General features: G+C 41.8%; 3 protein-coding genes across 3 annotated transcripts; all 3 read right to left on the reverse strand.

Moving 5' to 3' along the window:
• Positions 1-796: 796 nt before the first annotated feature.
• On the reverse strand, positions 797-3853 carry sod1 (superoxide dismutase 1, soluble). The gene is made up of 5 exons (XM_089017166.1): positions 3695-3853; positions 2516-2612; positions 2357-2426; positions 1156-1273; positions 797-1084 (listed from the first exon to the last, which is right to left on the reverse strand). Exons 1-5 carry the CDS (start codon positions 3764-3766, stop codon positions 977-979), a joined length of 465 nt encoding a protein of 154 aa, XP_088873292.1. The 5' UTR covers positions 3767-3853; the 3' UTR covers positions 797-976.
• Positions 3854-5070: 1217 nt separating this feature from the next.
• Positions 5071-16227, reverse strand: scaf4a (SR-related CTD-associated factor 4a). The gene is made up of 18 exons (XM_089016721.1): positions 16053-16227; positions 14715-14798; positions 14591-14635; positions 14341-14502; positions 14117-14243; positions 13894-14021; positions 12966-13130; positions 12818-12897; positions 12643-12706; positions 11280-11432; positions 11146-11219; positions 9722-9906; positions 8885-8985; positions 8701-8814; positions 7519-7675; positions 7325-7440; positions 7088-7232; positions 5071-6704 (listed from the first exon to the last, which is right to left on the reverse strand). Exons 1-18 carry the CDS (start codon positions 16080-16082, stop codon positions 5878-5880), a joined length of 2757 nt encoding a protein of 918 aa, XP_088872847.1. The 5' UTR covers positions 16083-16227; the 3' UTR covers positions 5071-5877.
• A 738-nt stretch (positions 16228-16965) lies between these two features.
• On the reverse strand, positions 16966-25847 carry LOC148886760 (solute carrier family 22 member 4-like). The gene is made up of 11 exons (XM_089016722.1): positions 25072-25847; positions 23854-24036; positions 22573-22676; positions 22338-22492; positions 22011-22182; positions 21806-21935; positions 20680-20774; positions 19272-19486; positions 18907-19089; positions 18088-18223; positions 16966-17565 (listed from the first exon to the last, which is right to left on the reverse strand). Exons 1-11 carry the CDS (start codon positions 25276-25278, stop codon positions 17451-17453), a joined length of 1695 nt encoding a protein of 564 aa, XP_088872848.1. The 5' UTR covers positions 25279-25847; the 3' UTR covers positions 16966-17450.
• Positions 25848-26759: the final 912 nt, after the last annotated feature.

Below are 26759 nucleotides of genomic sequence, written 5' to 3' on the forward strand. Positions count from 1 at the left end.
GTACTGCATAACAAAGCCGTTTTATTTACCTGTGTGTTGGTTGTTGACAGAATGGAGTGGCCGGTTTCATCAGCATTAAACAATTGATGAGGAATGTAACCTTCTTCTTTCACCATTTTGTGGAATGATCCCTTGTAGGTGCTTTCTCTGTGATAAATTCATCTAGTTCCTCATCAATTGTGTTCTGTTTTGCTGGGTTGCTAGCTTTTTGCATCAAGTGTACAGATGGCTTGTGCAGGTTGTTTGTGGATCCTGATTGATGGGATATTTTAACCTTGCAGTCTACACTCTGCCTTTGAACTATCAAAGTTGAAACTCTCACTGTCGTCTGCCTGTTTCTTTAATGTTTAAACCCCCCCCCCCCCCCCCCTCCACTGCTGCGTTCTTGACCAATCACGTGGCTTTAACCGAAGACTGGGGGCAGGGAATAGAGGACAAAAACAGTCGGCTGCCATTTTGTTGTTAGAAGAACGGGCTCATTCGCGAACGACATCACTCATTGAGGCAGCTCCGTGTACGAAAAAAGTTTGTATGCCAAGGTAAAATTTTCATAAATATAACATTCGTAAACCAAAACGTTTGTAAGCCAAGGGGTTCGTAAACCGAGGTATCACTGTACCTGATTGGTCATTGTTGGGGGTGGTTAATTGAGGCTCAAATTGAATTAAATTGGTACATCTTGCTTCACTTTGCCCATCATCGCTCGAAAATAGGAACGAAAACGATACCCGGAAGCACATTGTCATAAAATTACAACAACCAGGAGAAAATTGTAACCTCACAAAAACAAAAAAAATGAAGATAAACTCTTTATTTAATCTTTGTTGTCTGTCAGTTTACAACATTTGCACAACAACATTTGGCGTCCAAGCAAACAATAACATGTATGTAGGCTCATTAAATGGTCACAAATAATAATCATACCCAGTAAATCTTTTGAAGTGCATTAAACCTCCATAGTTTCGCAGTGTTGTTGTTACTGGGTGATACCGATGACGCCGCAAGCCAGACGTGCGCCGGCGTTACCCGTCTTTAAGCTCTCCTCGTTGTTACCTTTGCCCAAGTCGTCTGCCTTCTCGTGGATCTAAAACATTTTAATCCAAACTCAAAATCAAGTTCTGAAGATGAACGCAAAAAAAAAGTATGATTACGTACCACCATGGTTCTGCCAATAATTGAGTGTTGTCCGGCGAGGGTGATCACACTGTCTGTGATGTCGATTTTGGCCACTTTATCGGGACCAGCGGTCACGTTACCGAGATCGCCGACATGCCTGTTTCAAGCATTGTAAAACAAAATTTAACAAACCTCGAATTGACAAAACAATTGTTCACTCAACCTGGAAGTCACTCAAATAGAACAGTAAGACAAATAGATAGAAAGCTAGCTAATAGCAATAGATAGCTAATAGCTAGCCAGCTAGATAGGTAGCCAGCCAGATAGCTATTCTACAATATTGCAGAAAAGACAATGAGAATTAATAATAATAACAATAATAATAATAATAATAATAATAATAATAATAATAATAATAATAATGAAAATAATTTCTAAGCACCTTTGAAAACTCAAGGTCACTTTACAGTCACAGGATCGGTTTTTCTGCGGGTGAGAAGCGGCAGCCACACGGGCCAGCGTTCACTCAACCCGGAAGTAACTCAAATAGATAGAAAGCTAGCCAGCTCGCTAGTAGACAGCCAGCTGGACAGTTAGGTAACTAGCTAGATAGCCATATAGCTAATAAATAGCCAGCTACAAAGCTAGCTAGCTAGACAGATAGCTAATAGATAGCCAGCTAGACAGTTAGCTAACTAGCTAGATAGCCATATAGCTAATAAATAGCCAGCTACATAGCACATTTGAACTCTAAAGCCAAATGATGATCTCGTTCTCATTGGCTCTGACTCTCCCTTCATCCATCAAAGTTTTTAACTGTGTAATTACAGGCAGAAAATCCCTTCATATTTCGATAAATTAAAAATTCCATGACTTGCTTATTATTTGTCATGGAACAATAATCTAGACATCATTTGGCTATCTAGATAGATAGATACATAGCTCGCTATCTAGCTATCTATCTATTAAGGATGTAGCTGGCTGGCTATCTAGCTAGGTATGTGTTGGCTATCGATTGGCTAGCTAGCTCGCTTTCTACCTATTTGAGTTACTTCTGGGTTGAGCGAACGCTGGCGCATGTGGCTACCACTGCTCACCCACATATAAAAACCCATCCTGTGATTGTAAAGTGACCTTGAGAATTTTGAAAGGCGCTTATAAATCAAATGTATTCTAATTATTATTATTATTATTTTTAGAAAATGTGTAATGATTTTTTGTCACATATGTCACAACATACCTGTCTGCATCTTTGGGACCAGCATGCGTTTTCTGGAATGGGTTGAAATGAGGGCCAGCACTTGTACACCCTGGACAAGAAAAACAAGCCGTGACATTTTCGGTAAAACAAAAAAAAAAAAAAAGGGCAACCACATGTCCATTGTTCATGATCACCCACCGTTCGTATTGTCTCCAAAAGCGTGGACGTGGAAGCCGTGCTCGCCTGGTGTGAGGCCTTCGATTTGGCCCGTCAGTTTCACGGGGCTGGATTCGCTCTGACATTTCAAGAACAGCGAGGAACAAGAGACTTGTCAAGGTCAGATGACAAACCGCTCAGCTGAACCAAAACCTCCCAGTCGAGAGCATTTTGGGGGAGGGGGAAGGGAATTAAAAAAAATAGGGAAAGCATACAAAATTATCTTTATAATGATTCCCAAATGCAAATCTGCAAATCTAACATGGGTGATATTCACCCCCCCCCCACCAAAAAAAAATGGCAGATTAACTCAACATCATACAATATGATCAATCAATCATTTGTTGCAAACTCTTTGCACACTTAAAGGACAACCGACACCATTTTTTTTTGTTTCCTAACTGACTTCAGAAAATCGTTTTATAGCATCTAAAATACCCAAAATACGCAGGCTGATATTTTTAGTCAAATGTAAAACACCAATAAAAATGACTTAAAGTGTCCCAAAACTGCTACAAAATGCACTTGGAAATGGCGAAATAGTAGTAGTAATAGTAGTAAACAGGACGGCCGTTTGAGCGATAAAAACTGGCCGTGACTCAGCATTTTCACTGTGCGGGTCACACCTTAAAACACTTTTTAACATTAAACGGCTGATATATTTTTTTTTTTTTTTTTTTTTTTGGGGGGGGGGGGTAAAATTAAAGTTGCTAAACGAAAACGGAACTAGTATGTCCGATTTATGCAACAGGTGATGAGAAGCCGGTCAATCATTAATCCATCGGCGTGCAAAGGTTAAATAAAGCCAATTGTTTTTAAGCATACTACATAAATTGTAATGACCGCGTTTAAAGCATTTGCCTGAGGGATAATTGCACTTGTTTTGTAACGACGTTATATTTTCTGCAAGATAAATATTCGCCGAATTAAATAAATATTAAATATTCTCTGTGTGTTGTCGGAAGCAAACTTTTACTATATTTGACTGAGAGTGTTCGCCACGTGAAGTATTTAAGTAGGAGAAAGTGATAATAAGCATAAACAAATTAGCGTTAAAATGGATAACCGAGGTAGCTTAGCACAAGCTCCGACGCACCGCGAATTTAACTTGATCACGATGAAATGCTTTTTCAATTTCATTTTTCTGTCACGAAAAATTACCTCCTGGTGGAAATACACCGTTCCGCCAACTTCGCCGGTTCCTTTCAGCACACAAACAGCTTTAAGAGGCATTTTGTTCGAGATAGTTTGCTGCAACGAGATAGTGATGTCGGTCGAAGCGAGTCAGTGATAACTGCTACATAACACGAACCGAGTCAACCAAACAACACTGGGAGCTCTGATTGGGCCTGTACTTTTGTCAGCCAATCAGCGGCAGGACACTCTCTAGATTCCCTTGTCTGATTGGTCGTTTTGCAAATATGTAAATATAAACCGGAAGCTAGTGACAACGTCAATATTTTATTTTAAATTGTGATTACAGCACAATTCAAATTACAGACACGAATAGTGATTGAAACAAATCATATAAAATATGTTAAATTCAAATAGAGAAGTGCAAACAGTTTCACAAACTTTTTGAAACATGTATTTGCAGGCTGTCGTATTTGCGACATGGATCCGTCGTCTTCTACTGGATTTAACACATTTATTCAAAAAATTAAATTGCAAGCAAAAGAAAATATTCGGTCAAAATGGGGGAACCCTGATGAACAACCGATTTATATTAAAGCGAAGAGCCATATTTGAGTTAGCACTTTTGTATAATGAACAATAATGGAAATTATTTCCAATAAATGTCTTGAAAATTAAGTAGAAATAGTCAAGAAGCAACACAATATTCTTAGAAATATGACTTCTGGGCATGAAGCTTGATTGCGTTTTACCTGTTCAGGAAGCTAATAAATAATAAAATAAAAATCACACTTATTAATAAACAATCACAAATAAAAGTCAATGCGGACGATTTTAAATCAAACTGTGTTTACAAAAGATTAGGAGTATCTTGACAAAATGGCCGATTTGGTACAAAAATAGTTTATTAAAAACCTTTTTTTGTGTGTGTGGCTGAAATGTTGAACACTTTACATCGATGTTTTTCTGAAAGGTGAACAAAAATCCCACACGAGGGCTTAAAGCGAAAGTTACGATTCCATCCGGGTCCTTCAAAAGGCGAACAAGAAGCATCTTCTTTGATGACGCCCAGCTAGTGACTGTGAAAAGCATATTTATAAATGGAGGTTTTCCTTCGGGATTCCAAAAATTCGGATGTTACAGTAGTTTGTCAATGCAAAATAAAAAAAAACAAGAAAATAAAAAAACTAAGTGTGAGGAAACAGCAACAACCTACTTTGGAAAAACTTGGAAAATGACTGACAGTTTGGAGAGCCTCGGCAATGTAAAAGAATAATCAAGTATTTTGATCATCAATTGCTTTAGGTAACATGTACAATTCATGTAAATTTAACCTTTGAACTGTAAAAAAAAAAAATCACTTTTCTATAATCAATCAAAGGATTGTTCAATTACTTTTGCAAAACGTTTAATTTTACCCCATATAACAATCCGACATTTTTTGTTAATCTTCCGCAAAAAGCTGGACAATCAAATCTGTGTCTGTTTGAATTTTGGTGCAAATTATTTCTATTGCTTCATGTCACAAAGAGGGTACAGCCCCCCAGTAGCACCTGTATTTTGTTTGTCTACTTCTTTCTTTCCTTTCATAACTTTGCTGCTGTGTTACTTCCGGGTAGTGCACGAATGCTGGCGCGAATGGCTGCCGCTGCTCACCCGCACAAAAAAAAAGTTCTTATCCCGTGACTGTAAAGTGTTCTTGAGAGTTTTGAAAGGCGCTTGGAAATTAAATGTATTATTATTATTATTATTAATCCAAATCAGACCAAATTAAAAATAATGTAATGCATTTTCGGCACAACATATTTGAAATGATCTTGAAGTTATGCAATTCATTTTTTTTGTTTGTTTAAATCCAACTCAGTGATGAATTGAAAAATTAATTTCCACTTAATCCAAGTGTTAATTGTAATCCTACTATCAAAAAAAATAATAATAATAATCAAAATGACTGAAGTAGCACTTAAAAAATGTCATTTGGGGTGGAGTGGGTGCAAACCAAGATGTTAAAAAAGAAAACAAACAAACCTACAAATCGGACTATATAGGTAAAAGATGAAAGGAGCACAAGTAAAATGGCCGTGGCGCATTCACACAATGTACAAGGAAGTGGGGACAACACAGCAAGGCATCCACTTGGCGCCCAAGTCGCAGTTCTTATAGTTGCCACTAGAGGGTGACAAAACACCCGCTACAACGTACATCGCTTCCTATTTGGCTTCGACGACGGAGGGCGGGGCTGCCTTGGAAGATTCTTCGGCGACGGCGGCGGTAGGCGTGGCCGACTCCACAGCCTTTTGCGACGCTTCGGTTGTTTCCGCGGCGACGGCGCCAAGGGTCCGGACGTTGTTCATTTTGTCTAAGCGATCGTCGCGATCCCACCGGCTAGCCCTCTCGCGCCGTTTGGGCCGCTCCGCTTCTTTTCCTTTCTCCTGGGCCTCCTTGCCGCCGTTCTCCCGGTCCCGCCATTCTCGTCTGTCTCCGTCCCATCCGCCGCCCGCGTCCAGTCGTTCCCTGGCGTCCGAGCGGTCGCCGCCAAACGGGCGCCGAGCGAATCCCTGCTCCCGTTCCCTGAATCCGGAGCGCTCGCCCCGAAAAGGGCGTCCGTCGTCGTCCTCGCCCGAACGTGGGGCCCCGGGCCTGATGAAAGGGGGGCTCTGTAGGGCGGGACCTTGATGGGGGGGAATTTGAGGAGGCGGACCTTGAGGAGGCGGGATGCGAGGGGGCGGGCCGTGAGGCGGGAAGGGCGGTCTCATGCCGGGGGGCATCCCGAAGGCTCCTTTCGGAGGAGGGAGCGACCCCCTGGGAACCATCTGGGGCGGTGGGAAACGCTGAACGTGCATCGGTGGGGGGCCCGGGGGACGCTGCAGGGGCATCATACCGGGACGGGCCCCCAGTAACCCGCTCGGTTGCGACTGGATGCTGAAACTGGCGGCGTCCGGGACCTCGTCGTGTTTCCTGGTAGCCATGTCGTCGCCTTTGGAGGGTGGGGGCGGCGGCGGCATGGAGAGCGGCATGGGTCCGGGTGGGGGGAAACCTGGGAGATAGCTGGAGTTATTAGCCTGCCATTTTGTTTGATAGCGGACATAAAATGTTCATAAATTTAACGTTCGTAAACCGAAAAGTTTGTAAGCCAAGGGGTTTGTCTAACAAGGTATCACTGTATAGCGCTTTAACAACAGGTGAAGCTGAAACAAAGCGCTAACATGGAAAAAGGGAAATGCTGCCCCCTTGTGGGGGAAAAAAAAAAACCAGGCCAGAGGTCTGGCCAGCGCTTTATCGGCACCCAAGCATGAAAAAAAAAAAAATCAGGAATGGCGCTCTATGTCCTATTTTCAATTTCCAAGTAAATTCGTGACTGGCAGTGAAATCATCGCTTTATTGATTCCGATTCAAAGATGAAGACGTTGGAAGTGATACCTGGAGGCATCTGCATGGGGTTGAAACCTGGTCTCATGAACGGCGGCGGAGGCATGCCGGGCGGGAAGGAAGGCGGGGGTGGCATACTCATGTTACCGGGGAAGCCCGGTGGCGGCACCGAGCTCATGGCCAGCATCGGTGGAACCTGAAAACAAAAAAAAACACAAAAAACGGGGGTGACGTTTGAGAAACTTTCAACACATTTTGAAACCAAAGTGTTCAAATGTGACAGATCACCTGCGTCGAGTGAAGAGAAGTCATCACGTGGGCGTCCTCGGGCGGCTGCGAGTCAGCTCCGCCGTTGTGGGTGAGCTCCTGTGGGTTCTCCAGAGCTTTCTTCACAGTCTTCCACTCTGGGTGCCACACGATCAAGTTTGGTTGGCACACATGGAAAATAAAATGCTTTTGGAGTGACGTTTAGTGTCTACTACCAGGCGATAAAGTGTCTCCATCCAGGATCGCGCCTTCCTTCAGTTGCTCCAGTTGTTCCTCGCGGACTTTGGACCAAGGCACATAGGTGACGCCGAGCTCCACGTCCCAGAATTGCTTCAATTCAGCTTTGATGCCTTTGTTCAAAGCCCAGGCAATCTGTTGACGGACCACCCCCCGCCAAAATAAAAAAAAAATAAAATAAAATCAGAATCACAATTAGAAAGATTCCTGAATTTAGTTTTTTTCCCTACCTTTTCTGTTACGTCATCAATTATGATAGTTGAGCTAGCTATGAAGCTACCTATTTGCTATCTGTTAGTTATCTCTATTCGCTGGCTAATAGCGGTCTAGATGGCTGACTGGCTATCGAGCTAGCTATCTACCGTGCTAACTATCTATTAGCTAGCTAGCTTTATATCTATTTGAGTTACTTAAGGGTTGAGTGAACGCTGGTGGCGTGTGGCTGCCGCTGCTCACCCACGGAAAAATGTATCCTGTGACTGTCAAGTGACGTTGAGAGTTTTGAAAGGCGCTTATAAATGAAATTGTAACTCAGGATCGATATGACATCATCACTTGCTATTCAAATACTATTTATTCAAGTTATTTTTTGTTGCCAGTCTCACTTGACGTGTACTGAAAAAAAAAATGAAGCACATAGAATGACGTATTGACTGAAACAGCACTAGCTTAGTGCTAACAGATGCTGCAAAATGCCATAGACTGGCTAATGAAACTAGCATTTAAGTCATTAACTCATCCGCTGCCATTCCCGAATTTATTTTGGGATTAAAAAGTGACGTGGAGCGTCATTCCCGAATTTTTTCATTCTGGTTTTGGTTTTTCTCGCGGGGGTGCAAATAAAGCGCTGGTCAGACCGCTGACAATGTTTTTCCCTTCCACAAGGGGGCAGAATTTGCCTTTTGTCCATGTTATATCTTTGTTACAACTTCAATTAAAGTGCTATATAAATCAATATGTATTGTATTGTATTTTGGACACCCGCCCCCATTTCAAGCTCAGATAACTCCAGCCCCATATAACTTAGGAATTAACAATTTTTTTTGAGGAAAGAAGTGTAAGGTTTTTGACGCTGAATTGAATGTTCATGTTATCAGGCAAAAATGTCAAAATATTTCATTTTCACCAGGAACGACACTGTAGCGATTCTTTATCCTCACCTTGATGGCTTTTTGGTTGACTTTGAAGGCGCCTCGACTGAGCTTCTGCAGGGCCCTGAAAGCGTCCTGCCGGTGGACCATGACGATGTAGGCGCACCCCCGCGGTGGGATCATCTACACGAGATGCACATCGTTGAGCTTTGAAGAGTACGTGAAGCAAAAATGATTTTTTTTTGCGACTCACGTTGATGGATTCGATCTGTCCGAATTCCTCCAGCAAGTTCGCCACATCCTGCTGCTGAGTCCTCTTGTCCAGCTGGCCAACCCATAATGTCGTACTGCAGACTGAAGAGGACGCAATCAATAATTAATTCAAATACAGTGATACCTCGGTTTAAGAACCCCTTGGCTTACGAACTTTTCGGTTTACGAACGTTACATTTATGAAACTTTTACCTTGGCATATAAACTATTTTTCGGGATACACACGGAGCGCCACAATGAGTGATGTGTCGTTGGCGAACGAGCCCGTTCTAACAAGAAAATGGCAGCTGACTGTTTTTGTCCTCTATTCCCCGCCCCCAGTCGGGGTCAAAAGGCTATCAACCCAGCTAAACAGAACACAATTGATGAAGAACAAGGTAAAATTATCGCAGAGAAAGCACCTACAAGGGATCATTCCTCAAGATGGTGAAAGAAGAAGGCTACGTTCCTCATCGAGTGTTTAATGCTGATGAAACCGGCCACTCCATTCCATCAAGCCATCAACGACCATCACAAAGGTAAATAAAACGACTTTATTATATAGTACATTTTATTTCTTTAATTATAATACCATAGCACATTTATTATACATAAAATAAGGTATATTTTGTGTAGTTTTAAGGTTTAGAAAAGTAGAAAATTATGTTTTATGGGGACCTGGGAACAGATTATTTTCATTTTAATGGTTTCCTATGGGAAATTAATTTTTGGGATACACACTTTTTGCCTTCCACACTCTGTCTGGGAACCAATTAAGTTTGTAAGCCAAGGTATCACTGTATATATTGTTTAAAAATGGGACTAAAGGGTCACTTACTGCTCAGCGTTTCGCTCTTGGTCGGCGGGAGACCTTTTTGACGACGTTCCCGAGCGCATTCCCTTTCCCGGCGCTCCTGTGAACGTGAACGCGGCGAATGGTGGCGTCTGTCGCGGGAGCGAGAGCGCCGGTGGCGGGAGCGGCGCGTGCGGGAATTGGAGCGCGATCGCCTCCTTTTCGGGGACCTGGATGAGCAGATTCCATCCCAAAATAAACAAAACATGGCTTCCTTATATTGTACGTACGTGGAAATTCGGAACAGGTACGACATCGTGGCACATTTGTTTACATTTAAGTCTGCCATTTACTAATTTAGTCGGGAATTGAAAATTTGACGTAGAGAGCCATTTCCGAATTTGTTTTGGTTTTTCATGCAGTGAGGAGGTTGGGGGGGGGTGCCGATAAAGCACTGGTAAGACCTCTGGCAATGTTTTTCCCTTTCCATGAGGTGAAGATAAGATAAAAATACAAATATCGTTGTCTATCATCTTAACTCATTCACTGCCCTGCACAAATTAATCCGGGTTATGGTTTTTCTCGCAATGGGGAAGTCGGGCGGGTGCCGATAAAGCACTGGTCAGACCTCTGGCAATGTTTTTCCCTTTCCACAAGGGGAAGAGAAGATCAAAATACAAATATTCTTAACTCATTTACTGCCATTCACGAATTTATTTTGGAATTGAAAATATGACATAGAGCACCATTCATGAATTTGTTCAGGGTTTGGTTTGTCATGCTTGGGTGCCGATAAAGTGTTGGCCAGACCTCTGGCAATGTATTTCCCATTCCATGAGGGGAAGATAAGATTAAAATACAAATATCATTATCATTTTAACTCATTCACCGCCCTTCACGAATTTATTCGGGAATTGAAAATATGACGTAGAGCGCCATTTCCGAATTTGTTCGGCTTTTGTTTTTTTCTTGCATTGCCGATAAAGCGCTGGTCAGACCTCTGGCGATGTTTTTCCCTTCCACACGGGGGAAGCATTTGCCTTTTTTCCCATGTTAGCGCTTTGTTACATCAATGTTAAATCAATGTCTGTATTGTATTTTGTAGAGACGCCCCCATTTCAAGATCATATAACTTCAGAACCATATACCTTAGGAATTAAATCTTTTTTTCAGATGAAAGAAGAGAGTCTAAGGTTTCTAACTCTGTATTGAATGTTTATGTTAATATTTGTTTTATTATTTATTAATTATTATGTTTTTTATATAATATTATAAATAATTATATGATTAGATTTATAATTATTTATGTTGATTCTTGTCTGTGACTGTTAAGTGTCCTTGAGAGCTTTGAAAGGCGCTTGAAATAAAATTTATTATTATTAATAATAATAATATTACTGTTATTATTATTATTATTATTATTATTCACCACTCAATTATTTCCCATCATCCTCCATCGGCTTGCTTACCTGGAGCCAGATCGGGACCTTTGTCCATGTTTACCGTCCCTCACGGAGGAACGTTCTTCATCGACCGTTGATTCCTAATAAAAGGCAGCAATAAGACACGGTTTTATCCAGTTTTGAAGATTTTCCTTCCTTACCTGCTGCTGTTGGGCCGTGTGAGGTGGGGGATAAGCCCCCGGGAAGCCGGGCTGTCCCGGGACCACTTGGCCCATCTGTGGCGTCATCCCTGGGAAGCCCTGTCCTGGCATTAGACCGTAGGCCGGGAGCTGGCCGTTGGGAGGGAGAAGACCCTAATAGACAAAATATAAATAACATTCTGTCACTTTAAAACTTGTTTGCTGCCTAAACGGGCTGCTGGTAAAAAACAAAATGGCGGTTAGTTTGCAGAAATATTTTAAAATTACAATCAAGCCTGAGTTTTTGTCATAATAATAATAATTCATTTCATTTCTAAGCGCCTTTCAAAACTCTCAAAGTCACTTTACAGTCACAGGGATAAGTGGGATAAGGTTTTCTGTGGGTGAGCAGCGGCAGCCAGACGCGCCGGCGTTTACTCAACCCAGAATAACTCAAAAAGATAGAAAGCTAGCTAGATTGCTAATATGTTTCCTGACTCAAATACCTAGGTAGCTAGCTATAGAGCTAATAGATAGCAAGCTAGCTAGATAGCTAATATTTGAACGTTTTGGTTCGTCTGTCCATTCGGGATATATATATAGGGCCAGAACTACCAGCACAATTTTAGTTCGCTGACAAAGTTTTTCGGATGAGGAGCAAAACGTCCGACACCTTCAAAGAAGTACAGATGACGACTGAAGAAATCCTTTCATCGATTGAACGTCTTGCTTCTCGTCCAATCTATTTGCTGTCTAACTGGCTCGCTATCTATTAGTTATTTGTTAGCTGGCTGGCTAACTTTTTATCTATTTATGTTATACCAGGTTGAGCGAACGCTGGCGCGTGTGGCTGCCGCTGCTCACCCGCAGAAAAAAATATCCTGTGACTGTAAAGTGTCCTTGAGAGTGTTGAAAGGCGCTTAGAAATGAAATGGATTATTATTATAATTTGGTTTTCAACCAAAAATTTCTTTTTTTTTTTATGCCTCAGTTTACAACCAAAAAATCAGTTCTCGACCAAACTGAGCTGCACCTGAATGCACCGCTCGACCCCGCCTCTGCTTCCTTACATGTCACTTCTCTTTCTGGAACAGATTATGGTGGAAAACCCAGGTTTTGACTGTATTGATTACTTAAAAAATAAACGGCAGAGGGCAACAATCCTCTTTGCCGCCTAGACGGGCTGCAGCAGAATTTAAAAACAGGGCAGAGAGGTAAGTAACCAGTAGGAGTTGGACAATGTTGATCTTTAATTATTTTTATTTATTTTTTGGGGGATGAAGGGGTGATTTTTTTTTTGTAGATTAGAACCATTATTTTGTTTTTTACCCATTTTCTTGCCTAAAGAGGCATCTCTATAAATCAAAGCGTAGGATGGATCTACCTGCTGGGAGAGGTCCTGAGTCATGTTCATCATGGACGTCTGGAAGGCGGGAGGCTGCTGCATACTGTCGCCATGACAACAATGACATCATCATCATCATTTGCTTCTCTTTTTTTTTGTAACTTTACACCAAGACAAACATGCTTCCAAGTCCATAAATCAAACAAAGTCTTACAAAGACGTCTGCGAGACGTCCTCCTTGGCGTCCTCCCCCGTTTCCGGTTCGTCGTCGTAGTCGAAGCGATCCAAAAGGGTCTACGGCGGAGGGCGGTTTAAACAATCACCGGAGCGGTTGGCGCACTGGCGAATCGCGCGAGGCTCACCTTGTCAAACGCCGTCTTGTTCTGGGCGGTTTGGGGACCGTGCGGGAGGGCGTTGGCGAAAACCTGGGCCACGTCAGGGGCGTCCGAGTGGGTCACGGGCGGAGGTTGAGGGACGGATTCCGCTTGAACGGGCTGCTGTTGGAAGTTCTGAAGCATCTGGTGCAGCTAATGAAATAAAGATTTTATTTTGACAGGGAGGTGTTCATTTCTTGAAATGCGAGTGGAATATGTATACCTGTCAACCTGCGAGACACTGTGACGTTACTAAAAGCTCAATTTTTCCTTATTTACTGAGAACAAAAAACCTACGCATGTGTAAGACAGTGATACCTTGGCTTAAGAACTTAACAGGTTCCCAGAAAATGTGTGTTAGGCAAAAAGTGTGTCTCCCAAATATTAATTTCCCATAGGAAACCATTCAAATGAGAATAATCCGTTCCCAGGTCCCCATAAAACATAATTTTCTACTAAATATACCTTCTTTTATGTATAATAAATGTGCTATGGTATTTTAATTAAAGAAATAAACTGTACCGTATAATAAAGTCGCTTTATTTACCTTTGTGATGGTCGTTGATGGAATGGATAGCGTTTTGCATGAAGTGTCTCAAGGAGCTCTGGGTTGTTGGAAGTTGTGATATTGCAACAGCAACAGATGCAGGCAGACACACTACAAACTTCATTAATAGCTGGTTTCCTTGCTTGTCTTTACTCTTCAAATTGTATAGATGGCGGGTTATTTGTGGATCCTGATTGATGGGATATTTTAACCTTGCAGTCTGCCTTTGAACTATCAATAAAGTAGATATTTTTGCGTTTCGGTTACAAACTTTCTTGTATGATGTACACATCTAAAAATGTGCTAAAATCATACAGAATACAACAAAATACGGCCGGTTGACAGGGATGGAAAAACTTCCAAACACACCTGTTGACCCTGCGAGGACTGGAAGAGCTGCGCCACGGTGCTGAAAGGGTCCTGTTTTTGATGCGAGACACAAGGCGCCGCGGCAGAGTTCGTCGAGTGGTCTTTGGTCGGACTCAGCGGGGAGGAAGCTGCCCAAGAAAAAAAAAACAACAACATCATATTAGTCGTCATTTTTAGCTACGGAGCAGGAGCCCGATGACCCCAGCGTGCGGTGGAAAATCACCCGGATCTTCGGCGCAGGGTTCGGCGTCGTCGCTCGCGCCGGCGGCCATGTCCAGGAGGGGTTGAATGACGTTACTCTTGAAAACGCCATTCTTCTGCCACAGGTTTAGCACACGTACCAGCTTACTCTGTCCACACGGCAGAAGAAGGTCCAAAACGTTCTTCATCAAAACTTGTTCAGTCCCAAATTAAGAAAACGGGCAAAATAAAACTAGTTGTTCTTACTCTATCCGCTATAGGGCAAAGGCAGAGGTTCTCAAAAGTGGCCACAATGTTCTTTGTGAAGCGAGGTCCGAACACATCCTTATCTGCGCCAAACTGATGCCGTGACTGGCGAACGATGGAGTCCACTACGTACAAACCCGCCACTTTGTACTCGGACTTACACTGTATAGTGAAAAAAAACCAAACAAACAAACATGTATTTTTCCCATCCACATAATATTACTTGAATATTTTCATATAACGGGCTTACCTTTTTAATAAACTTCTCCACAATCTGGACCACGTGCTTGTAGAGCTGTTTGAAAAAGTCACGTTGCAACATTTATTGTTCGTAGCGTGTCTGTTTTGAATCGCTTTCAACGCTGAGTCCTTACTTTCATAGCCTTGATGGCCGACTTTGTGATGGAAATCATCTTGGCGCGAGAAATTGGTGGCTTGGAGTCCATCAAGGAGAATAACTACAAAAGCAAAATAAAATAAAATAAGGAAACAAACACATAACTCATCAAGGGGGAGAACACAGTTAAAACAATAACTACAAAAAAATACAGGTAAATGCTTTGGTTCTTAACATCAGTGTAAGCTCTCAGTCCTACAGGAGTGGTCCATCGATGAGAAGGTTTCTTCAGCCGTCATCTGTACTTCTTTGAAGGTGGCAGACGTTTCGCTTCTTATCCAAGAAGCTTCGTCAGCTAACTAAAATTTGCTGGTAGTTTATTTTATATATATATATCCCTACTATCCAGACATGGCGGTGCCAGACTCTGTTATGATAGGTCCCTGGGGGGAACAGAGGACTATTCACTGAGGCTACAGTGATTACTTCTATTGTCCTGCCTGTTTATGGGGTCCACGACTGGCCTGATTGCCCCATTTGCTCTGGTATCACCTCATTAGTATAACTAAGCCTATGTGTTCTAAGAGGTCTGTTGTACAAACAATCCAAATTAAAACTCACCCCTCCTTGGCGATTTAGTGAAGGTTGAAATTACCAGCAAATTTTCGTTCGCTGACAAAGCCTCTTGGATAAGAACGTCCGACACCTTCAAGTACAGATGACGGCTGAAGAAAACCTTTGGTTCTTAACGTAACGTGTATCTTATTTTATTTTATTTGGGGGGGGGGGGGGGTTTGGATGTTAGCATAATGTCCATTCATCTGTAAAGTGTCCTTGAGAGTTTTGAAAAGCGCTTATAAATTATATGTATTATTATTATTATTATTATTATTACAAACGTCGACCCGGTTCATGACGCCAAAGCCCCGCCCCTGAACAGGTTGACGTGACAACAAAGGTGACGGATGGCGTGCAACCCTAACAACTTGTGTGATTAAGTCCTCGATAGCAACATCTAATGCTAACGAGATCACAGATAATTCGTGATATTCAGTTAAATCTCCCCACGATCATCATCTGCAGTAACGTTTAATTTGAATGTTCGCTCATGCGAGCAATAACGTGCTGTGAGGCAACGTTACTGAACGGGCCCGAGGTTAGCAAGCGAAACACGAATCGTTCCACGAGAATGAACAAAAAAAAAACTCAAAAACGTTTCGAAAATACACAAACGTATGAAGCAACGAATGCTAAAAGAGTGTTTAGGGATGACCATAGTACGCGACGGCCAAATGAGAGGCCTTCGCGTAGGGCCAAACACGGGTCCTCCGTCAGACCAAAACGCCTCCAAAGTGCGCCGGGAAGACGGCCTTACCTCCTGGTTGAAGGCGTTGACAGCGTCCATGGCGGTCCAGCGGCCCCCACCCCGCAACGAAGTCCACCCTGTTCACACCTGCTGCCCAAGATGTTTATTCCAGCGAGGGTTGGCACAACATGTCCGTCGCTCGTAGCTAAGCGGCTAACCTAGCTACCGAGTAGGTTAGCTGCGCGTGCGGGCACGGCAAAGCATGCTGGGAAGTATCCGTTGTAATTCCACTGATGACCGATAAGTGTCAGTGTTTCTTCCCATGTAAAATTTTCTTCGGTGGAATGACGTATAACATCCGATTAATCCGCCCCACATCAAAAAGTATCATTTTTTGTTGTTGAATAATATCGCACTCTACAACATAAAAACATAATAAATGATATCGACAGAAATAAAAATGATATAACATGTAATTCTGAGTCTGTTCATGAGAATCTGGCTGTGAATTGTGGCCTATCGTGCCTTGTTGAAGTTCTTGTACCTATCGTACCTTCTTGACTGTTTTCTCACTCCGTACACATTTTGTATTTGTGTTTGTCTGTTTCTCCCACTCAGTAAAACAACGACTTGGTTCGCCTTGCCCACATGCATTACTGTAATTTAATTGCTTGATTTTTTTTCACTTGAATAGTTATTTATATCTTACACCCTAATTTAGGTTTGGAACATAAAGTTAAAATGTTAGTTAATATATGCCCAGAGTTCGAATTATATTCTCTTCCGGAATACATTTTAAACTTGTCAAATTAATCTTTGGAAAAAAAACAACAACTTTAACCACACGAAAACCTTATTTACACTTGCGGTTTTACAATTTTGCCACAAAACTACATCTTTTTTAATCTAGGAATAAAGCATGAATGTGTATTTTTAAAATATTGAGGTAACAAACAAACCTTTTTTTCTCAAGTGACACGTCTCAAGGTCAAACAAAATGTTTCTTTTTATTGTCAATTCATAAGCAACTGCGTAACATCCAGTATATGTGTACAAGGAATGTATATTGCTCGTTTGCAGTTTCTACAATGAGACGATTGTACTTAGCACTTAACTTTGAATTCTCTCAGCACCTGAGCGAAATTAATCCATTTTGGCTCAGAGATTTCTTTTTCTTTCAAAATGGTTTACGTACATACAATATGAACATGGCATATAAACGTAACAAAAATAATAACACAATTATTATAACATAAACAACATGAACGGCTAGCAGCGTGAGGCCAAAAAGTATCAGCATATGTAAACAGCACCTGTACTTGAATTCAATGATATTATAAAATCACTAATTACACTTTAAAAAAACACCCTGATATGATTTATTTCCAAGTAAAATATCAGGAAAAGGCAACGCAAGGTGTAACCATTTTTTTTGCAATATCATTAGCCCTTTAAACAATTGTAATCTTACACTGCACTACTCTTATCATGATTCTTATTTCTTATTTCTTTTGATTTAAGATTTTCCGAATCAACCGCAGCAACGGGGATTTCAGCCTTTGGGATGCACGGACACTTGATCCTGGAAAAATGGAGACAAATGTGTTTATTTGAAATAGATGATCAAAGTCAGGCAGGATTCAAATTGCTAAGACTCTTTGCATTTGCCTGCCAATGTACAGAGATCATCGAGGAATCAAAAACCGGTTCGACACTTTCAACTCCTTATCATAGTTTCTAGCAGCTAGCAAAAAAAAAAAACAAACAAACAAAAAAAAAACATGGCACTTCATGCTTGTTTCGTTTGTGAACATTTTAACAAAAAACAAAAGCAGCCGGGGACATTTGCAAACAATACAATTGTGTTTCAATTTTTTTTCAAAGTTCGACTATTCTCTGGTAGATCCATTGTAATTGATGTTTACCAGAGATGGGAATATATCAAAAATAGCGCAAAATATCAACTGTATCGCCCGCTCTAATGGCCAAAATTGGTGAATTAAATTAGACCAAAGTGGCCTTTAAAAGTCTTTGAATTGGTCTGGTCTATGTCACATTATCACATGGTCATAAATTTTTGATGCACAGCGACCATTTAACATACCTCTTTGTCTTTTGCATTTGTTGTATAGATTCAGGCAGCGGCTTTCCAAAACTTTCTGGCAGGACGATAGTGGCAAAGGCAGCTAAAACAGCCAGACTACCCAGTATGTTATAAGGGAGAAATGGAGAGTAGGACCCTGTTTGAACAACACATGACAGTTGACATCAGTATACAACATATAAGTCCTCACGTGTGGTAGTTCGTCGTAGTCTTTGAAGGACTTGAAAAGGAAAGGGAATGCTTGACAGATGGAGGCTAGCTAGCTAGCTAGGCTTAGCTAACGGTCTTGTAAATGCTGCTGATACATTTGTATATAACTGCTATCCCGTAGTTGACCAGCAGATGGCTGTGCTTTTTTTTCTTGACATTCATTACATTGGTCTGGTGTCACTTACGGTACAGGCTTTACTTTCCGCGCCTCTTTAAGTTTCGTTTTCACTGAAAAGACGGTGAGAATGGACATGCTTTATCGCTGTACTGTATAGCAAGGAAAAGATAAAAAGGACGAAAATCTAAACTTCCATTTCGGACGGAAAGCGGGCAAGTTGACAGTTGACATCAATAACCGGAAGTTTTGATTCAACTATGGGATAGCAGTTATGTACAAATGTATCAGCAGCATTCACAGGTCTGTCCTAGAAGGCCCTGGTTTCAAAGGACGCGGCGGTGATCTAGGGTTTGATCAATAGTCTCGTTCCCATTTTCTTTTGTGAGCGATTGTCAAGAAGTCATATGGTCGCATTTGTCAAGATAAAATCTGTTGTGTGGTTATGTTTTGGGGTGCGGTAGGGTGTTATTATTATTATCATCGACACTCACTGAGCTCCAGTAGGTATGGCATGATGCAGCTTCCGATCCTTGCAACTGTGTTGCAAATCCCGGCCGCCGTGTTTCGTAGCGCCGTCGGATACAACTCTGTGGTGTAGGCGAACATCAGACCAAAGCCGGTGGTGACGGCAAATTTTCCCACCATCTCCATCGCGAGCAACAGACGAGAGTAATCTGTTGAACCAGGAAAGTTAGTCAAAGGGATGTTGACTTTTTGAGAGTGTTTTTGCGGGCTGTGGCCACACAGCGGCGCTGTTATCTGATTTCGCCGGTGTTTCGACTCTTGGGTTTACGGGTTTGGATGTCACCAAGGATTTGGGATTTAGGTTGGAGTAAATGTGACAAATTCCAGTCACCTTCAGGCACCAGCTGTAGGAAATATAACAGGACGGCGGTCAGCACCAGGGAGATGATGATGGACACCCGTCGCGAAATATAGCGCAGGGCGAGCCAGCTAGCCACGTACGCCGGCAGCTCCACGGCCCCAGAGATGAAGCAGCTGATGTACGCGTTGCTGTGCAAATAGGTGGTGTTGAAGGAGATTACGTAGTAGCCCGCTGACAAGGTGAACCTGGCGGAGGGGAGCACCGAGTGACAGTTAGCTAACGTGAGCTAGCGAGACGCCATCCGGCTAGCCTCCTTAGGCGTCTGTTTGGCGTATGACGACAGGGAGCACTTAGTGTGGGTGTTGACCACTACATTAGCTTCTGATGCTGGCTAACCGCCAACGATCAATGCAGCAAAGACCACTGAATGAAGTACTTTAGTGCACAGTTAGCAGTCCGGAATCTGATTCTGACAACAAATAACACAGAGTGAGGATATACCGTAATTTAGCGTTTTATGAAGACAATCTCTGCCATTGGTGAAATTTGTGAAGTAGCAACCAAATACGTATTTAGTTTTATTTTTGATTCATGTTTTTGTGGGGCAGACAAATGTCAGCATAGGTTTTAACGGCTCATATTAACTAATTCGCTGCTATTCCCGAATTGATGCCAATAAAGCGCTGGTCTGACCTCTGGATATGTTTTTTTCCCTTCCATGAGGGGGCAGCATTTCAAGCTCAGATAACTCCAGACTCATATAACTTAGGAATTAGCTATTTTTTCTGATGAAAAAAAGAGAGTAGAATGTTTCTTACACTGCATTGAATGTTTATGTAGTCCGAAAACGTAATATATTCTGTGGGTTCTGCAATTTGAGTGAAAATGACAAAAACCCTGGCACGGGAGTCGACACGTTTTTTGCACATCTTCTAGCAGTGAATGAGTATCACACGATCCCTTTCTTTTGGAATATTTGAAGCCAGATGACATACGAGTACTTTTTGTCCCGGGTCGAGTCTGAGTTTGAATGCCATTGTGACGCTGGCTGTGATTTTGTTTTCCGCCAACACAGTACATTGTCTGATAGAATCCATAACCGGCGGGCATTTTCACAGCATACGTGCGCCGCACAAACCAGTCTGTCCACGTTGACACGAGCAAGGAAATATATAAAAAGTAGGGCACAGATAGCATTTGCATTTGCTGAAAGAGCTGTCTGTTGAGATGTCAGCGAGACAACGCCCTTCAATGTTTCTTGACGTGATGTTTTGTCTGAATACATTTTCCACTAAAACAAGATGAGGGGTTCAGTTATGAAGTGACAAAAGTGGCACAGATCAATTTCGCCTACTAAATGTTGCCCCACACCCACCATGTTGTTTTTTTTTTTTCATTTTGACTTTACAACAGAAAACGCATTTAACAATGTACTCACGTCACATAGCAAAGAATGAGGGTCAGGAATCCGATTTCCGCATTGCCCACCAGGTCCAGGATGCTGTGCTTTTCTTTGGGCTTTGGCTCTTTGGACTTGCTCACCAACACAAAACCGTAACATGAATAATCGTCATCATCATTATCATCATTATCAACATCATTATCATCATGATTGTAATTATCGTTGTCCTTATCATCATCATTATAAAGCGCAATGTAAATATATATGTATTGTATTGTATTGTATTGTATTGTCATCACTGTATACTGTTTACATATCACTATCAATAGATACTGATATCTATACAGTATCAAAAGATACTGATATCTAGATCGATATCTAGATAGAGACTGACATAGATAGATACAGTAGATAGATACTGATATCTAGTATCAATAGACACTGATAACTATTCAGTACAATAGACACTGATATCTAGATAGACAGACAGATAGAGATATCAGATAGACAGATATAATATGCATATTTCTCGAAACATAACCCAAATATTTCCAGAAGGAAAATCAGCATGAAAAGAAAATAAATGTCTTGTTTTTTTCTATGAAACTTCATTTAAAAAATGTGGTAATATTATTACCATTTTGACAATTTAGGATTTTAATTTCAAAACAGATAATTCCTCACCAGGAAAAGGCGGTGAAAACATCATCAGTGGTAGTAGTAGTAGTAATAATAATAATGCATTTCATTTCTAAGCACCTTTCAAAACTGTCAAGGTCACTTTATAGTCACAGGATAAGTTTTTCTATGGGTGAGCAGTGGCAGCCACACGCGCCAGCGTTCACTAAACTCGGAAGTAACTCAAATAGATAGAAAGCTAGCTAGCTAATGGAATGCTAGATAGCTAGCTAATAGATAGTTATCTACCTAGATAGCTAATATGTTTCCTGACTCAAATAGCTAGCTAGTTGTATTGCTAATAGCTATCTCTCTAAATAGCTAGATAGCTAATAGATAGCTTTCTAACTAAATAGCTAATGTTTCCTGTAGTAGTAGTATTAGTAGTAGTGGTAGTAGTATATTTAAACAAAATAACCTAAAGTTCTGTTTTTGCTTTGTGATTCTGAATTAGGGACGGTCAATGTAAACAAAGGACACTCACAATGAAGTAGTCCTCGAAGATGACTTCGGGCGCTTTTACTTTGTTGATCCTCGCTGCCTTCCTCAAGATGGCTTCGGCCTCTTCCAATCGTCCTTGGCAAAGGAGCCAGCGAGGCGACTCCGGGATGAACCTGCAAAGCCGGAAAATTCCAAAGTCAGGTACTATCAGTTAGAACCGAGACGCTATCAGAACGTAAAGACCTGACCACCAGAAGGAGAAAAAGATGACGTAGGGCAGGGACAAGGCCAGCAAGAGTGACTTCCAATCCCTCAGGAAGTAGGCGCACACGGGTAGGATCATGTAGCCGACGGCGAAACCAAAGCAGGTTCCCAGCGACGAGTACAGCAGACGCGCGTTCCCCGTCAGGATCTCTGCGCCTGTATGCAGAAACCTCAGAAATGTCAAGAAAACAAATTTGTCACGTGGCGATATTTGAAATCGCCGGGTTTCACAGTAGCCATGACGAACCTACATTGTGCATCTCAAATTTGTCTTAGGTGAACGTCAATCGGTGACCATTTGTCATACCTACCTAGGACTAACGCCGCCATGTAGTTGGACATCTGTCCCAGGCCGTTGATGACCATCAGGACGGTGAACATGAACCAGGACACGGAGAAGATCTGAATGAAGGTGAAGATGGTCTGAAGAGCCAAAGTGGCAAAAAGGATGGGTTTCCTGCCTAATCTGTGGAAGCCGGACGGACACTTCGTGACCTTTCAATCAATCGTACAGCACCAAATCAAGCTCGAGTTTCCTGAACTTACTTGTCTGAGAGTTGCCCCGCAAAGAAGGAGCCGCACAGGATGCCCACGAAAAAAATGGTGGTGGTGAATGGTTTCTTCCATTCGTCGTCGCACACCAGGTCAAACTGAAGAACGGACGGCGTCAAAGGTTAGCGTCAAAGGTTAGCGTCAAAAGGTTAGCGTCGCAGTTTCGCGCCACGGGTTGCTTGTGGGCTACTATGATTGGCTAGTCACATGATTGGCAAGTCACTTACCGCTAGGTGATAATAGCATACTGGCCAGAGATAGCACACTGTATCTGTAGCGAGCTACATAAGCAAATACACTTTCAAGATGGACTTTTCAAGATAAAATGGACATAGCGTACAGTGAACAGACGGCGTCAAAAGGTTAGCATAGCAGTTTAGCGCCACGGGTTAGTTGTGGGCTACGATGATTGGCTAGTCACATGATTCGCAAGTCACTTGCCAATCATAGTATCACTAACCGCTAGGTGATAATAGCATACTGGCCAGAGCTAGCACACTGTATTTGTAGCGAGCTACATAAGCTAATCACTTGCCAATCATAGTATCACTAACCACTAGGTGATAATAGCATACTGGCCAGAGCTAGCACACTGTATTTGTAGCGAGCTACATAAGCTAATCACTTGCCAATCATAGTATCACTAACCGCTAGGTGATAATAGCATAATAGCTGCACACTGTATTTGTAGCGAGCTACATAAGCTAATATATTGTTGTGTTGATTTAATAGCGGTTTTGTCAACTCACAATGGCTGAAGGAAGGGAAGAAATGAATTTGGTTGGAGATATACTATTAGCCCATTTCAAGACGGACTTTTCGAGATAAAATGGACGTCATTAGTGTTGGACAGCTCCGAAGCTAGCAAAAATAGCAGCTAATATTGCAATTTTATGAGGTTATCATGAACCCATATGCTCATCGTAAAAATTCAAACCGTTTCATGCCTGCATTTCTTAAGTTTCTTCAAGTCACAAGTAATTTCCCTGGACAACATCACCCTCTAGTGGACATGTAGTACTATCACACCACATTCGCAGCTAATTGATTCAGATGTAGTGCTACTGAAGGCCTAGGAGTGACATGCACAGCCCACCAAAGGTTAGCTGCTACGGGTTAGCTTCATTATTTGCTTTCTATGTAAGCACAAAAAAAAACAATTTTTTGCTTCTTCACTCCCTCACATTTTTCTTTCTGGAGTCACGTTTGCTTCATAAATCATCGGCATATTTGAGCTTCCAACGTAGCAAGTCGAACGATTGACGCGGGCCACACCTCAGTGATTATGGTGGATTGGTAAATGTCTTTGCTGTAAATCCAGCCATCCTTGCACGTCTCCACCTCCAGCGAGGTAAGGTTCACATCCCGCCCCGAAATGTAACCCTGGTCCGACAGGTTGCGTATCACATCCAGGCGGTATCTGGTGCAGCTGCTGCGAACCTTTTTGCCATTCACCACCTGCGGAAGGTCGGAAATTAAAAACGCGGATGATCAATGCGTGCGTTGAACTGGAATTTATTGAATGAACATTTCAGCATTGGCTTCAGTTGTGAGAGGCTTTTTAAAAGGTTGTTATGCAAATCAAAAGACAGGAAATGAATGGCATATGTGAGAAATTAATCAGATAATAATATAAATAATAATAATAATAAATCGAATTTGCGCATCTTCCTCGCAAATGTAGTTTATCGCTTTTTAACATAAATATACATATATATATATATATATATATATACAGTGAGACCTCAACTTACGAACTTAATTGGTTCCCAGACAGAGTGTGTAAGGCGAAAAGTGTGTATCTCAAAAATGAATTTCCCATAGGAAACCATTAAAATGGGAATAATCCGTTCCCGGGTTTCCATAAAATATACTTTTCAACTAAATAAGCCTTAAAACTACACACAACATAGCTTATTCTATGTCTAATAAATGTGCTATTGTATTGTAATGAAAGAAATACACTGCATTGTATCATAAAGTCACTTTATTTACATTTGTGATGGTTATTTATGGCTTGATGGAATGGCGTTGGAGGTCGAAGGTCAAAGGCAATTGCTGTTTGGAAAGAGAGGCGCATTACACGAGGACTGTAATTAAAGAAAAAACTGTGCTATAAAATAAAGTTTTATTTACCTTTTTGTTGGTCGTTGATAGCTTATGGAAGGAGAGTCACCTTCCATAAGGACTGTTGGTAACTTAACCTCTGGTGCTGTTCGGTCGTGTGCTTCCGCCGAAGATCACTCCGCCAGCCGTGGTGGGTGTGTATTATGAAAATAGTGCTTATTATAAGGTTTATTTTTCAGAAATTTGACATTTGTAAGACGAAAAGTTTGTAAGATAAGGTGTTTGTAAGTTGAGGTATCACTGTATATGAATGTCACGCCGTTTCATTGAATTCGGCGACCACCAGGGAGCCATTCTGATCTTTTATATAACTTTTAAAGCGATGGAATAAGCATTGGTGACACTGGTCACACTGTTTTGACTCACCAGGACTGGGATGATCGCATCACGCCAGTCCTCCGTCAGATTGATGTCCGGCACCCGGCAGTGATGCGCCGGCGTGTCTGCCAGGAAGATAAGCGTAAAGGCACCGGAGCCGTTTGGCACAATGCTGACACACAGCAGAAAGAAAACGACTAACTGGAAGCGTCCGAACTCCCCCAGGAAGGCGACGGTCTCCGGGTAGCTCTTCATGGCGAGTGAAAAGCGTTTGTTCAAAGACGACAAGCCATCTCGTCAATGGTTGCATTTGCCTCGAAAACGCCGCCTTCCCCCCCGGAGCGCCCGTCAGCCCGCCCGCCAGTTCAGTACAAGCCACCGCCCTGCCTCACCCCATACGGGACGGAATTTATCCCCGCCCTATGTTCACTCGTGGGAGGTGTGTGGGGGGGCGAGAACCGCGACACACGTAGCCGTCCGATGCCAAACAGTTTCCTGTTTTCAAAGTGCTGAGTCGACAAGAAAGATCCTTGGGGTGTCACGTGACTACCGGGATCCACCCAAAAACAACAAAAACAACATGGTTGTTGTGTACGTCCAATGTTCTCGGAGGAAGAAAGAGGTCGAACCTTTTACTTTGCGGCTCTCCAATGGCAAAATAACGCAATTGCCGGAGGGGTGAACCGTCCTTCTATACGCGGAAGAGGGTGGGACATTTTATACATTTCTGAGATACTCTGTCAAGGTGTTATGACATTCCCAATAATTCCATACTATGTCTGAGCCTAATCGCCTGACATTAAATATAAACAAGAAACTCGCCCACAAATAAAAATAAAACAATTGTGAAACAAAAACACCTGGTTTCGTTTGTTCATTCTCCAGTCGTCGAAACGTTGACGTCAACGTGCAACAGTGCAGGTCGTTTCATCATATCCCCCAAGATTGGCCATACCAAGTGGTGCCAAAAGGGGGCGATATAGCTTAGAGTTGTGCTGACGTACAACTGTATATGTATCAAACGACGTAGAAAATAATGTAAACAGTCGGACGTGCGTTATCATGTCATTCTGTCACAATTGTTTTTATTTTCGCAATTTTTATAATGATTAATAAATAAAAATAAAGTGGCAACACAATATGAAACTTTTAGGCCCAAATCAAGAACTTTAAAAAACATTTCAGACACTCACCAAAGGCAAAAAAACCTGCCACGAGCGTTCCATTGCAGACTTCCTATGCAAACATTGCAGACTTGGGAAAGATGTCATTTCAAAGTAACTTTATTACCAGAGGATGACAACTACTCATGATGTAATTTGTCAACCGCAACAAAAAAAAAAAGCAAAGTCTGCACAGGATGATGCACTGATCCTTTCTGACCACACGGTGGAGCCAAAACGCCATCTTTAATGTCACACGATTGCCAAGATGCTATCGGTTCGCTTGTTTCAAATATCAAATATGGTACGTTCAATGTCACAATTTTCGGTTGTATTAATGAACAAAATGAATAATAATGTTTGAAAATAGTTTTTAAAATACTTAATCATACACGTTAAGTTTCAGAAATGTTAAAATAATGTGAGTGTTTCAAAAGTGTGATTTAGAAGTAAATAAAACACAAAAATGCTTTCATTGTTTATGTATACATTCGATTAGTGTAAAAAAAATATTTTTTTTTTTTTTTTTACTTTATTTTCTTTTCTTTTGTTTCTCCTTACAAATGAACTGAC

Source organism: Hippocampus bargibanti, linkage group LG16, assembly GCF_051943395.1.
Source record: "Hippocampus bargibanti isolate YZ-2025 linkage group LG16, ASM5194339v1, whole genome shotgun sequence".
Classification (NCBI taxonomy): domain Eukaryota; kingdom Metazoa; phylum Chordata; class Actinopteri; order Syngnathiformes; family Syngnathidae; genus Hippocampus; species Hippocampus bargibanti.